General features: G+C 30.0%; 1 protein-coding gene and 1 pseudogene across 1 annotated transcript; both read left to right on the top strand.

Annotated features, from left to right (window-relative positions):
* Window positions 1-6,583: 6,583 nt before the first annotated feature.
* LOC117907190 (probable acyl-activating enzyme 1, peroxisomal) lies at window positions 6,584-9,790 on the top strand. Its single transcript, XM_034820633.1, has 2 exons — window positions 6,584-6,875; window positions 8,111-9,790. Exons 1-2 carry the CDS (start codon window positions 6,651-6,653, stop codon window positions 9,584-9,586), a joined length of 1,701 nt encoding a protein of 566 aa, XP_034676524.1. The 5' UTR covers window positions 6,584-6,650; the 3' UTR covers window positions 9,587-9,790.
* A 91-nt stretch (window positions 9,791-9,881) lies between these two features.
* Window positions 9,882-12,735, top strand: LOC117907191 (annotated as a pseudogene).
* Window positions 12,736-15,500: the final 2,765 nt, after the last annotated feature.

The following is a 15,500-nucleotide window of genomic DNA, read 5'->3' as shown; positions in this document are numbered from 1 at the left end:
ACACTAATAATATTTAACTAAATTCCTAAAGGTTAAAGTTTAAAGTAATCACATTTTTCACAAAGAAATATAAAGGTAGTTTATTATATCCCATTGATAAGACTGGAAAAGTCAATTATTATATTATATTAATTAGGCTTAAAAGGTCAACTATTATATTTCGTTGATAATAATCGAAAAGTCTTATTATATTATGTTGATTAGGATAAAAAAAAAAAAAAATCAACCATTATATTCAGTCAATTAGGGTCAAACAAATTAGAATTAAACACTTTATTTTATTTATTTAAACTTATAAAAACATAATATTTTTCTATTATAAACAAAAAAAATATTCTAACATATTTTTAATGCAAATAAATATATTTGATACATAAATAAAAACAAAAATAACATTTTACATATTTCAAAATAACATATACAAAGAAAATTACTTTTTTTTAGGACAATTGTGTTTTTGACCCAGGACCCAAAAATTAAGTTTTGTTCCATATAAGTTGTTTAATTGATGAGGAGGATATAAAATATGAAAAGACCAATATACCCTTCAAGACTATTTTCTGCCACAATATTTGACAAACTTTTTTATATTAAATGTTTTTTTAATAATTATTCTAAAACTTTATTATTTTTAGAAAACCAATTTTTAAAAAATAAATTTGACATATTTTTAATTATTTTTTATATACACAATTTTAAAAATATATACTTTCCAATATGTTTGATTTTTAAATAATAACAATAATATTTTATTTTTATTTTTTTGGAAAATGGTGTATTTTTTTTTTCCAACTCACTAAATTATATTAAATTTTATTGAGGTTTACAAAATGAATAAAACTTAAATTAATATTTTATACTTTTTTTTCATAGTCAATAAATGTTATTTTCAAAAAGATAAAAAATTCATATCCTTCTTTTCAATTTTCACACTTCTTCTAGGTTTTGGACTTAAATGGTGAACTTACATGGACCAAAACTTAATTTTTGGACTTAAATGATTTCTTTTATTCTATTCTATGTATTATTAATTTAATTATTTAAATATACCCATTTGAATATTCTAGTTTAGAATTAAATAAATAAACCATAATTCGTTCAAATGTTTTTTATTTTTTAAAACTAATTAATGAATATAAAATATAATTAAAATTTTACTTAAAAAATCTAAATATAAAATGGTTTCTAAATGGAGAATACAAGAAAAATCTTATTTATATTGGAGGACTTTTAATGTGAAAAAACTTCTATACCTTATTAAATTTATTTAATTAATTTATTATTTTACTGATAAAAATTATTTTTGGTGGAATGAACACTCCACTCAATAAAAGAAAAGTGAAAGATATAATATTCAAATGATTTAAATATCTTATTGTATAAATAAAATATTGGGAAAAGTAGAATTTAATTCACTAATATGAAAATATATGAAGAAAAAAAACCTCAAATTTTTTAAATTAGTATTATTTTCATCTATATAAAAATAATTTGCAATACATACAATTTTTTAATGAATTATTCAATTATTCTCAAAAATGTTCTTTTACCTTCCATGTCATTTAAATCAATTGACAAATAAACTTCTTCATGTAGATGTTTATCTTTTTTTTAGATATTTTATTTTTATTATTATTATTTTATTATTTGAGATTTTTTTTTTTCTCTAGAAACTTTATAAAGTAAGAATTTGAAAAAAAAAATTAATATAATATTAATAAGTTAAAAACGAATTCATATTCTTGATAATAAATAAACCAATAATACATTTGTATTTATTATATAATATTAATAATTGTTTGATATAATAGAAAACAAAATTGTTATAAAAGTTTTTCAGATATAAAATGTTTTACAATATGGTTGTATTTTAATATATAGTATAAAAATAAATAAATATTATATTAAATAAATTAATCATAATTAAAATAATTATATATTATTAAATTTATTATTTATTATTTAATAAACAACCTTATTACTTTTTGAATTGGTAATTATAATTATATAGAATTTGTTTAACAATATTTCCTCTTAAAATTGTAGAAAATAAAAAAATATTAATCCTATTTAAATAGGAATTTTCTTTGTACAATATTTCTTAAACTTTTAAAAAATTAAAATAAGAATTGGTGTTTGTTTCCAAGAGATAAAAAAAATCTCAAATAATAATAATAATAAAATATCTAAAAGGAAAAGAAATATCTGTATGGAGGACTCTAATTGTTAATAGATTTAAATGACATGACAAGTAAAAGTGTATTTTTGGAAATAATTGCAAGACTCGTTTAAAAGTGTATGTATTTCAAATCATTTTTAAATAGATAAAGATAATACCAATTTAAAATTTTTGGGTTTTTTTTTTTTTATATTTTTAAATTAGCGAATTAAATACTTTTCCCTAAAAAAAATTACAAAAAATAATACCTTTTATGAATTTCATGATAAGTTTTTCTAAGTTATGATTGGTTTTTTTTTTTTTTTTAACAAAATTACCCGGACCAAAACTCTTTCTAGTAAATAAGTTGAGTATTAATTTGGGAAAATTACCCAATAGGGTAAGCGAAAAGAATAATTACTAGGAAGACTCTCTCATCTCAAGGATTGTTAGAAGACAATTTTACCTTTAATATGTTTTTTATATTATTTATAAATAAATTTGAGATTGTCAATGATGTGAGCCCCGATAGGTACAGGTAATCAACTGTACATTTCTCAGGCCTAAAAAAAATTGTTGTTCACTTTTGAACAATCAAGTGATTGTTTAAAATTTGCTATATTTTTTTTCAAAAAAAATTGAGATTTTTTAAAGAACCTTGTAAAAAAAATAATTTTTAATATCTCATAAATTAAAATCATATCCTAATGTTATTATATCGTTTTATATATGGAACATACAATTAAAAACTTTGTTACCATAATAGAAAGAATAATTATTTTTTACAAGCACTCGTCAATTGAATAATATATAAATATTTAATTGACTAACACACACCTATTAAATGGAATAACTAACAATTATCCATTGGGTAATATAGCATGTGAAAAAATTAAACAAAAATAAAGTAAATTGTGTTGTAATATATTGTAATGATAGTGTATTTATATTGTAAGTATAATGCATTTATGTCATACCTATATTTCATTACAAAAGTAATAATTCTAAAAATGTTTATTCATACTCTATTGGTATTAACACATCGCATCAATATATTAACAACATTCATATAGTGCATTAAAATTATTTAATAATTTTTGTGTGTGTGTGTGTGTGTGTATATATATATATATAAACTACGAGTATCGTGAATTCAAATTACTATTTCATTTGGTTTCAGAAAATATTTATGATATAGGTATGTTGTGAAATATGGTATTATGAAACTAAGGTTTAGTTAATCTTGATTTTGATGATAACAAAACAAGGTTTAGAACTAATTATTATATTTCAAGTGTGATTAGGCAAGATGATTTCCAAAATAGTAATCACAAAGACAAATCAAGCCAATGAGAAATCATGAAGAAAAAGTCACTTCAAAGAGAAGTGTTTTTCAAGACCCAAGCTTCATAAAATCTCTTTGTAAGGTTGTTGGTACACTAGGATTTTCATGCATTACATTCTTTACTTATGCACCAAAATCATCCAAGAGTTATTTTGTTTTAAATATTTTAAGAATTGGATGATTTCATATTCCGAACTAAAACCTTGTGTTAAATATTTTTCAAACTTGTTTTAAAAGGTTTTAAATTGAAAAAGTTGGTTGTTGAGCAAAAAAAAAAAAACGGCTCAATCGGTTCAACCGGTTGAGTAACCAGTCTACCGATTGTGCTTGTCCGATCGAGGACCGGTCGAGGGATGACAAAAACTTTCTCTCTCTCCTAGTGGCCTTCTCTTCCTGGTCGAGGTCCGGTCGAGGCAACGGTAACCTGTCAAGCATTAAATGCTAACGGCTAGTCAACCAATCGACCCCTAACTCGACCGGTCGAACCCCCAAACGGTTAGTTTGGCTTTTCTCTTCTATAAAAAGGCTTCAATCTTCATTGTTTAAAAAACTTAATCTTCCTAAACCTTTCTTGAATATATTTGAGCCTTGGAAGAGTGTTTTTTAATGCATCATTGTTCTAAAACTTACATATCTTTAGTGCATCATTCAATCCTAGCTTTCTTATATCATTTAAGCTTAAAGTTTTTATACTAGGATTTTGTGAGATCATTTATTTGTAAATCTTTGAGAGGAAGTTTCTCAAGTATGGGGTATCACTTGAGGGGTTGTTCAAGGGTGGGATATCTCTTAAGAAGTGTAAAGGGTGCTTGGAGCCAAAAGTCTGAGAGGGTGAATTGGAACCATAATCCAATTGTATTGCTTGAAGGCTTGGTTTGGAAACCTTGAATTAGTGGAACCTCAAGCTTGGGATTGAAGCTAGAAAAGAGTAGATGTAGGCTGGATTGCGTTGAACCACTAAAAAATTTTGTGTTTGCGTTCTCTCTTCCCTACTCTTTTAATTTATATGCAATTGTCTTTATATTGCTTATTATATACTTGCATATAATTGTCTCTTACATTCACATAGTTTAAATTTGTAAAAAGAGATCATCACCCTATTCAACCCCCCCGCCTCCCCTCTAAGGTAATTACCATAAGTTGGATTAGCCTAAATTTTCTAACAGGTATGATCATACAAAATTATCGTTTTTATAAAAAATTTCAAAATTTTCTTAATTAGGTTTTATTGTAATGTAAGTGTATTCATACAGTAATTATAACATATTTTTATTGTACCTGTATTTTATAATAAAAGTAATAATCTTGAAGATCACTTTTTATACCTTATTAATATTCAACATATCAAATATATTAACATCATCCACTCGATACATTGAGAAAAAAAATAAAAAATTAAGAAAAAAAAAACAATATGCAAAGGAAAAAAATCATATAAATTTTTTAAAATTATTTTATTATAAAAATAAAAAATGATTAAACAATCTCCATCATTTTCTTATTATTTTTAAATAATCTAAATGAAAAATTAAGCATTTTATCTTCTTTGAATTTAATACAAAAACATAATTTATCAATTTAAAATTAATATATATATATATATATATATATATGAAAAGTCATCATTTTTATTATATAATTATAAAGCTTATTTTTTTCTTAATAAAATTAAAAATTGGAATAAAAATATAAAAAAATGTAAAAAAAATAACAATAAATGATATTTTGAAATATTTTTGTTTTAAATAGTAAATTTAAACGGAGAATTATGTTTTAGGGGTAGATGGACCCCCAAATTAACAAAAGGTCCATGTAACTCTTCAAATTGAGCCCAAGACTCAATGAAAGTATGGAAATTGAGTTGAAGGATATTATCCTTCAGTATTTTCAAAAATGCCCTTTGTTGATTTTGAGAAAAAAATTAATATTTTTTATTTAATTTAATATTTTTAAAATATACTTTTATGTAATTTAATATTTTTTTAAAATACTTTTATTTAATTTAATATTTTTTTAAATACTTTTATTTAATTTAATATTTAAAAAAATTATTTAATTTAATATTTTTAAAAATAGTTTTATTTAATTTAATATTTTTGAAAAAAAAATTTAATTTAATATTTTTGAAAACCACTTTTATTTAATTTAGTATTTTTGAAAAAAAAATTGTTGAAAAAAAATTATTTAACTATTTAAAAAAATTATTTAATTTAATATTTTTTTAAATAGTTTTATTTAATTTAATATTTTTGAAAAAAAATATTTAATTTAATATTTTTGAAAAAAAAAATTAATTTAATATTTTTGAAAACCACTTTTATTTAATTTAGTATTTTTGAAAAAAAATTATTGAAAAAAAATTATTTAACTATTTAAAAAAAATTATTTAATTTAATATTTTTGAAAAAAAAAATTAATTTAATATTTTTGAAAACCACTTTTATTTAATTTAGTATTTTTGAAAAAAAATTATTGAAAAAAAATTATTTAACTATTTAAAAAAATTATTTAATTTAATATTTTTTAAATAGTTTTATTTAATTTAGTATTTTTGAAAAAAAATTATTGAAAAAAATTTATTTAACTTAATTTTATAAAATATTTTATATGTGTTCTTAAAGGGTATATTTGTCTGTTACTATTTCATATCCTTCAACTCAATTTGAAGAGTTATACGGACCTTTTGTTAATTTGGGGTCCCATCTACCCCTAAAACATAATTCTCCCAAATTTAAATAACAAATTGTATATAATTGTAAGGGTTAAACCAAAATTTTGATTTAAAATTTGAATATCAATAATTACAATAAATGTGGGATCCACACACCATAAATGTCTTGACAAATCAAGTGAAGTATTTTAAATGCTTTAAATTTTAAAAGTTTTAGTTGAATGACAGTTTTGATATTTAAGCCTATTAAAGTCCTCCCCAACAATTATTAGAAGAGACCACCCTTCCAGTAATTATTCCAGCCTAGCACACCCTATTTAGGTAATTCTCCTTATTAATTTTAGGTATTTTTGTTAATGAAAAGGAATTTAATTTCACTTATTTAGATATTATGGGAAAACACAAACCAAAGGAAACGCAGTCCCGCACGCCTTATCGACTAGCTTCCGGCATTTCCATTATAACACAAAAGCTCCATGGAGCAGAAAAAGTCAGTGGAGTCAATGGAGGGCATGATCCGATGCTCTGCAAACCATGTTCCTTTGTCACCCATAAGCTTCTTGGAAAGATCCGCGAGTGTGTATAGGGACAGAGTGGCTATTGTATATGGCCGTGTCAAATTCACCTGGAGAGACACCCTTGAAAGATGTACCAGACTTGCTTCTGCTATCACCCACTTGGGGATTTCTCGTGGCGATGTTGTGAGTTCAATTCTCTTCATGACTGTGCTGTGAAGTGGGTATGAGTATGTTTTCTTAGTGGGGGATTCATTTGGTTTGTTTGGTGATTGTTCCCTTTTTTTTTCTGCATATGGGTCTGCAATCGGATGTTTGGATTTTCACTTTTATTTCAATATTTTGGGGGTTTGACTATGGTTTATTCCAATATGGGTGGAGTCCAAAACTCTATGTTTTGAGCTGGTAGAAGGATAGCATATTTGTGGATTGTTGATCCATTAAATAAATGTTGGAATCCCAGAAAAATAATTGACTTTCTTTGCAGTATATTAAACCTTCCATGTATTGCTGTACCTAAGAGTTACTGTGCTTGTTGCCTTACCTCTGACTACTAGAAAGAACAGGAACTTCTTTATAAATTGTAATTAAAAAAAAAAAAGTCCTAAGATTATGAACCCTCCTCGAATGGGATTCTATATGTGGCTTTTTTTGTTTGCGGGATCCGTTGTTGTGTGGGTGAAATATGATACAAGGCAGGGGATAAATGAAGTCAACTGTTTGATAAAATTGATAACACTCCTAGAATCAGGTTACTGAAAAAATCTATTGACGTGAGGGAGTGAGGCATGTGATGCGATAACCCTCTTTAATTGCCTTAGCTTGTGGATAGGCTGGAACCCAGTGGTTTTTTGTGATGTTCATATGTTTATCATGGTTTGCAGATTTCTAATTTCATGTTAATTCTTGATTTTTCCTAATTCTTTTGCCATTTGATATTGTATTTACTTGCCATTTTCCTTTACATAATTGACATATAGTTTGTATTTGTTCTCTATGCTTAGTTGATTGGATTAGAATCATATATCTTTTATGCTGTTCTTAATCAGGTGGCAGGCTTTGCTCTTAAACATTGATGTTGTAATTGGCAAATTGCACAATAGCTTTGTAATCTCAGGGTGTTTTGATAAGTCTGCAGCTCAGATAAGGTCCAAGACCAAGTACTTAACCAGGGCATTGCTAAGAAAAACTTCCATTTTATTATTACTGTAAAGATAACTAAGCAAGCTCCTTGGTTTTTGTAATTTGGTATCAAGACATGTTATGAATGTGTGCTACAATTGTCTTACAGATGAATTAATTTGCTCCAAATGTGGTACATGTCACTGGAATTGCTATAGTTTCTGTTCTTTCCTTTTATACTGACTCACTAAATCCATATTGTCCTATCCTCACAGTAAGTTTTTACATAATTTGAGCAGGTTGCTGCATTGGCCCCAAATATTCCAGCAATGTATGAGCTACATTTTGGGGTTCCAATGGCCGGGGCTGTTCTTTGTACCTTAAATATACGTCATGATTCGGCAATGGTGTCAACATTACTGAAACATTCGGAGGCCAAAATGATTTTTGTAGACTATCAACTTCTTGATACTGCTCAGGAAGCACTAGAAATTCTATCCAAGACAAGAACCAAGCTGCCCCGTCTAGTGTTAATTCCAGAGTGTGATAAACTACAGCCCACTATTAGCAACTCCGGTCCCACTGTTGCTGGAGACTTAGAGTATGAGACTCTTATAGCAATGGGGAAAACTGATTTTGATATTAGATGGCCAAACGATGAATGGGATCCCATTGCACTGAATTACACTTCAGGCACAACATCTCGTCCAAAAGGTGTTATTTATAGCCATAGAGGTGCCCATCTCAATTCCCTGGCTGCTGTTCTCCTTAATGAAATGGGCTCAATGCCTGTCTATTTGTGGACCGTTCCCATGTTTCACTGCAATGGGTGGTGCCTCACTTGGGGTGTGGCAGCCCAGGGGGGCACCAATGTCTGCCTAAGAAATGTGACCGCAAAGGGAATATTTGACAGTATTTCTCAGCACAGGGTTACCCACATGGGTGGTGCACCTACTGTTTTGAACATGATCATTAATGCTCCGGTCGGTGATCAGAGGCCACTTCCAGGCAAGGTGGTTGTGATGACAGGCGGCGCCCCTCCACCTCCACAAGTACTTTTCAACATGAAAGAACTAGGATTTGGGGTATTTCATTCATATGGCTTGACAGAAACCTATGGTCCTGGAACTGTTTGCACTTGGAAACCTGAGTGGGATCTTCTGCCTCCTGACAAGCAAGCAAAGATCAACGCCCGGCAAGGGTTGCATCATCTTGGCATGGAGGAGGTCGACATAAAAGACCCTGTTACTATGAAGAGCGTACCACCTGATGCAAAAACCATAGGTGAGGTTATGTTCAGAGGCAACACTGTGATGAATGGATACTTAAAAGATATCAAAGCAACCGAGGAATCTTTTAAAGGTGGGTGGTTTCGTAGTGGGGACTTGGGGGTGAAACATCCTGATGGCTACATAGAGCTAAAGGATCGTTCAAAGGATATTATCATTTCTGGGGGAGAGAATATAAGCACAATTGAGGTAGAAGCTGTGCTTTTTAGTCACCCAGCAATCCTTGAGGCAGCTGTGGTAGGAAGGCCTGATGACCACTGGGGGGAGACACCATGTGCATTTGTGAAGTTGAAGGAAGGCTGTAATGCAAATGCCAATGAGATTATTAAGTTTTGCCGCAATAAGTTGCCCCATTATATGGCTCCTAAAACCGTTGTTTTTTATGATCTGCCAAAGACTTCCACAGGAAAGACGCAGAAATATATTCTCAAGGAGAAAGCCAAGGCCATGGGGAGCCTTTCAAAAAGGAGCTCCTCTAAAATGTAAATCAACTTTTGATCAGCAGGTAACAGTTTTACCGGATCATCAAATTGTTGGAAGCTATTGAATGGTCAATCATGTGTCTATTGTGTGTCTGTGATTGTGTGCCTCAATAAAGTTTATGAATAAATTGTTCAGAATTGTCAACTGTAATCAAAGACTTCCACAACTTTATGAATAAATTGTTCAGGTTTGTACCGTTGTTTTTTATGATCTGCCAGAGGATTGTCAACTGTCCTCTGTAATCATGCATCTATTATTAGAACTCTTTGTAGTTGTGGGTACCATGACACATTTTTTTCCTCCACTTCTTCCCCATCTTCTGAGAAAATCAATGGGGGGGAAAGATGATTTTTAGGTGTTTTAATGTCCATATCAGTGTAATGGCCTGATATCCTTAAAAGGTTCCCCACTTATTAAAACGAATCCCAATAAGGAGTCCATAGTCCATCCGATGCCAACCTCAAACCGCTTTAGTGATTCATCATTTATGATCTTTTTTGGATGCTTTTTTTTACCACCATCAAATTTAAGGAGCCATGGATGAGAGTGACAATTTTGCCGACCTAAAAAAGAGTGACTTGGGTTGCTTATTTTTGTCCTTAAACCAACTGAATACAGATGATAGGAGACACCTTTTCAATTGTCACTGACATTACTGGGACTTTATGACAGAGTCAGAACACTTTCCCTCGACCATCTTAAATGCCAGAGTCAGCCAAACCGCTGATATCCTGAACACTAGTAACTTTAAAGCCCCCCTAGATTTCTCAGTCCAATCCCCAGTTTTGGACACAGATGGAGAAGCGAATTGCCATTGTTGGTGCTGGAATCAGTGGCTTACTTGCATGCAAATATGCAATGGAGAAGGGCTTCAATCCCATTGTCTTTGAGGCCAGGAGCAGCATAGGAGGGGTTTGGTCTCAAACAATTGAATCCACCAAGCTACAAACTCCAATATCCTACTACTGCTTTTCGGATTTTGCATGGGCGTCGTCTGTGACTGAGACTTTCCCTAACCACAACCAAGTGATGGAGTATCTTAAATCCTATGTCCTTCACTTCAACATCCTCCCTCAGATAAGATTCAGCTCCAGAGTCATCAGTATAGACTATTTCACACCCTGCAGTGAAGATTTTCCTTCTTGGGATCTCTGGGGTGGCACTGGTGAGCCCTTCTCACCTACTGGAAAATGGAACATCACTGTGAAGGTCACCAGGCATCCACTGATGGTGACTCAGGCAAGGACAGAACTTTATATGATGTTTCATTTAATAAGTTATCTTTCTGGGGAAATCAAATTCAAGCTTATCTGAATGGGGGTTTCTACTGATCTGTTTATTTTAGTAGAATTTTTGCTGCATATATTTGTTATTGGTTTATTGCACAATGTGAAGAATGGAGTGTACAAAAATGGTTGAAACAGACACAAACAAGGACACCCCTTTTGTTTTGCACGCTGATTTCAATTGTATCAGGTGTACGAAGTGGATTTTGTTATTCTTTGCATTGGAAAGTACAGTGATCTACCAAACATTCCTGATTTTCCAATCAACAGAGGGCCAGATATCTTTGATGGGAAGGCCATACACTCCATGGATTATGCTGCCATGGGTGGTGATCTAGCCTCTGAATTCATCAAAGAAAAACGAGTCACTGTTGTTGGGCTTCAGAAATCTGCAGTGGATGTTGCTGCAGAAGTGGCTACAAGAAATGGTAGGAACATTTTTATATATCAGGCCTGTTCATTCTTCTGTTTTTTTTTTTTTCTTGTGCGTGATCCTTAAGATGAAGAGTCATGAGATCTGTTCCTATTTTCAGGGGAAGGACACCCCTGCACTTTGCTATTTAGGAGGGTCCACTGGCTGGTTCCTGAGCACTTTAATACAGTATCCTTTCAAAACCTCAATCGCTTCTCTGAGTTGATGGTCCATAGACCCAGTGAAGGATTTTTCCTCTGGCTCTTAGCTTTTCTGCTTTCCCCTTTGGTAAGTTTCTCACTGGCACATTCTCGCTTCTCCCCAAAAACTCAGGTAGTTTCATCTGGGATAAGGCCTAAAACCGATTTCTATCCCATTTTATTGCTCCAACATATATTTGTCAATCATGAAGCACGCAATTGATTCCTGGGATGTGGGTTTCAGTTCTGGATGTTTACAAAATTGGTGGAGATATATCTCAAATGGACATACCCTTTGAAGAAATACAACATGGTCCCAGAATATCCCTTCCTCAAACAGATAGTTTCGTGTATGTCCATGGTTATCCCAGCTAATTTCTACGACAGAGTAAGAGAAGGAAGCCTGATCCTAAAGAAAGCACAGAGCTTCAGCTTCTGCAGAAATGGATTGGTTCTTGATGGCGAAGCTGCAGTACTAGAAACAGACATTGTCATCTTTGCAACTGGATACAAAAGCGACGAAAAGCTCAGCAACATTTTCACTTCAACTTTCTTCAAAAATTGCATTACCGGATCCTCAGCTCCTTTCTACAGGTAATTTCATTAGTCTATATGTCCCATACTCCATTTAATCTAGCTAGAAATGAAAGAACAACGAGTTTTTGGCTTCTACCAAGATCTATATAAATACAACTCAGGTACATATACGCATGGATGTATTGCAGGGAGTGCATTCATCCAAGGATTCCCCAGCTAGCAATACTTGGATACTCAGAAAGCCCATCTGTCTTATACACCATGGAAGTGAAAAGCATGTGGTTGGCACATTTTTTAGCTGGGAATTTCAAGTTACCGCCCGTAAAGGAGATGGAAGACGATGTAATGAAATGGGAAAAATGCAATGAGCGATATGCTGGTGATGGCTACAAGCGATCCTGTGTCAGTGTGTTGCTTCAAATACATGTAAATGATCAGCTGTGCAGGGATATGGGATGCAACCCCAGAAGAGATGGTTTCTGCCTGAGATGTTTGCTGCTTATGGTCCTACGGATTATGCAAATTTAACTTGGCCTGGTTAGCTAATTAGTAATAGGCGGAGGGTGATGTCAAGAGGTGTTAACTAGTAATGGTAAGAGGGTGATCTTGGGAGGAATTTGATGATCCCCTTGGTGTAATTCCTTTTGCATTGCTGAATAATATAGGTCTTGTTTGACTCAATTTCTTAGAAACCAAAAACTCTTTTTTTAAGCTCAATATGAACTTCTATACCTATTCGGCTAATTTTGTTCAAAGAATTTATGTGGAAAGCTGGAAAATACTGTTTTTAATAGAAATTTTATTTTGGTCGGTGAGAAAGTTCTTCCACATTAATAAAACTTTTACGATATCAATATTTTAGAATTTGTTACTTTGGCATCAACTTAAGCTTCCGGTTAAAGTTAAAAACAAGAAGCTATACCTAGCAAGCCTATAATGTGACTAGGGTGTTGTGTTTTTTTATTTTTTGTACATGCACACCAACTTCATATTTGAATATTAATGTATCAAGTTTTAACCCTGTCTTAATGTTTCAAGCTTTCACCCCTAAGTAATTTTATCATCCCAAGTTAACTATCATTAAAGTTCTGTCTAGTTGATGGGATAGAATATGTATATTTTACTATATCATTTTTAATGATATTAATGGATATTATACTTAATGGAAAAGTTATCCCAAGGTATTAAACTGTCATGTTATGAGGTTTGCAAAATAGAGAGTTATATTATAATTGTAACATCCTCAATTTTTAAATAGAATTTATTTTATATTTTGTAAAATTGTGTATATATATATATATATAAAATAAAATAGTTAAAATTTCAATTAAATTAAAAATAATTAAGAAAATTAAATAACCTCAAAACTATATAAATAAAGTAGAAAATAATTATATTAAGACTATTAGTATAAGTATTATTAATTTAAGAATGTACCAGAAATGTTACATGTGATACTTAAGGGTTGTCAAATATCATATAGGGATTGTCAAATGTCACATATAGATATGAAGAATGGTTGTGAATATACTAGAAGCTCCACATGTCACACTTGGGGGTTGCCAAATATCACGCATAGAGATATGAAATCTAACTAATTGGTAATTTTTGAATTTTTGTGAATTTTGGTAAAGTATTAAAACCTCTAATTATTTTTACCAAATAATAGACTCAATAATGAGTCTAACCATTCAAGTCACATTTGGACTATGTTTATCCCATGATAAAATTTTAGACATAATGGGAAATACAAGAGTGAGGTTCATAGGATAGTTTGGACCAATTATGCTTTTCATAATTATTTATGTAAAATATTTTACTCAAAATCATTTTTATATGATATTAAACCCCATGAGGAATCTAACCTATAAATTTCACCTCATTTGAACATTAATAGCCTACTATAAAAATTCTAAAGAAATGGGTAAGAAAACATAATGATTCAACTAAAACAGCTTTGATTCACTTAGGTTTCTTAAATTTCTAGGATATTTTGACTAATTATCATAATTCTTAATTATTTTTAAATATTATTAGAACAAAAAAGGAAACTGTAGAATCTAATTTCACGCAATTCCATATTCGTTTGAGTAAGAAAATAATTAAGGAAACATTAAAGGATTTTCTACACGGTATGCTAAGACAGTTTTTATGTTTGAGAGTTTTGGTATTATTAGATTTTGTTTTAGGTTTATGAACTATTTTTAAAATCTTTTAGACTCATCATTTATTAGATGTGAAGAGTTTCATACTTTTTGAAATTTGTATAGTTGGTGAGAAAAATTGAAGAGCATTGCAACATACTCTGTTTTGAGCAATATAGAACTAATTTAGGTTGAGGTTTAATTGCATAATTCCCTAGTGCTCAAGGCAATGTAGGAATGTTGGAGTTGAGCAAAGACTTCAAAGTCAGTCATACCCATACCAATCCTTTCTTTAGCTCTATATGGATATAAGGTAGGTTAGCTTATTTTAAAACCCTCCCAACTTTAACTCTATCTTATGGGATTGAAATGATTATAAAACCAGTTCATTATTACAAGGTTAGGATAGATGGTGCTCGTAGGCTGACTCCTACAATAAAAAGCAAGTTTGTTTCGTCAGTACACTTCCTCTAGTTATCATAGGATAAAAGAAGGATTACATTAGTTTTTTTTACCCATGAAGAAAATTAATATTTAAAAAAAAAATCCCAAATTATAAAAAAAAATTAAAAATTAAAAAATAAAAATCTTCTAGGAAATCGTCCCTTCAAGAGACTATTTCCCATTAAAAAAATTAATATTTAAAAAAAATCCCAAATTATAAATATATAAAAAAAATCCTCAAGGGAAATCGTCTACCAAATTTTTATTTTATTTTTTATAATTTGGAATTTTAAAAAAAATATATTAATTTTTTTTAATGGGAAATCGTCTCTTCGTCTCTTGAAGAAACGATTTCCCTTGAGGTTTTTTTTTTTTTTTTTTGGGATTTTTATTAAAAAAAATATTAATTTTTTTTTCATGGAACTCGTCTCTTCAGGAGAGGAGTTCCCTTGAGGATTTTATTTATTTATTTATTTATTTATTTATTTATAATTTGGGATTTTTTAAAATATATATATATTATTTTTTTTCATGGGAACTCGTCTCTTCGAGAGACGAGTTCCCTTGAGGAATTTTTTTTTATATATATAATTTAGGATTTTTTTATAAAAAAATATTTTTTTTAATGGGAAATCATCTCTTGAAATAAAATTGTCTTTTGAAAATACGATTTTGGTTAAAAAAAAAAATTTATCCGTTCACCCTTTCTCCTAACTGGCAAAAATTACCGTATATTTGTAATAACTTCTTTTACTACAATAATTTAAGAATAATTTTTTTAAATTACTGTACTATTGTGAAAAGTCCCACTTTTTCCTCAATTTCGAGGGGGTTAGCCGGTTCAAAGCGTCACGTGATGCCATCACGTGACTTTGGTCGCCCATACTTTTCCAT

Source organism: Vitis riparia, chromosome 18 (genome assembly GCF_004353265.1).
Source record: "Vitis riparia cultivar Riparia Gloire de Montpellier isolate 1030 chromosome 18, EGFV_Vit.rip_1.0, whole genome shotgun sequence".
Taxonomy (NCBI): Eukaryota; Viridiplantae; Streptophyta; class Magnoliopsida; order Vitales; family Vitaceae; genus Vitis; species Vitis riparia.
This window is presented reverse-complemented; position numbering and strand designations above follow the sequence as displayed.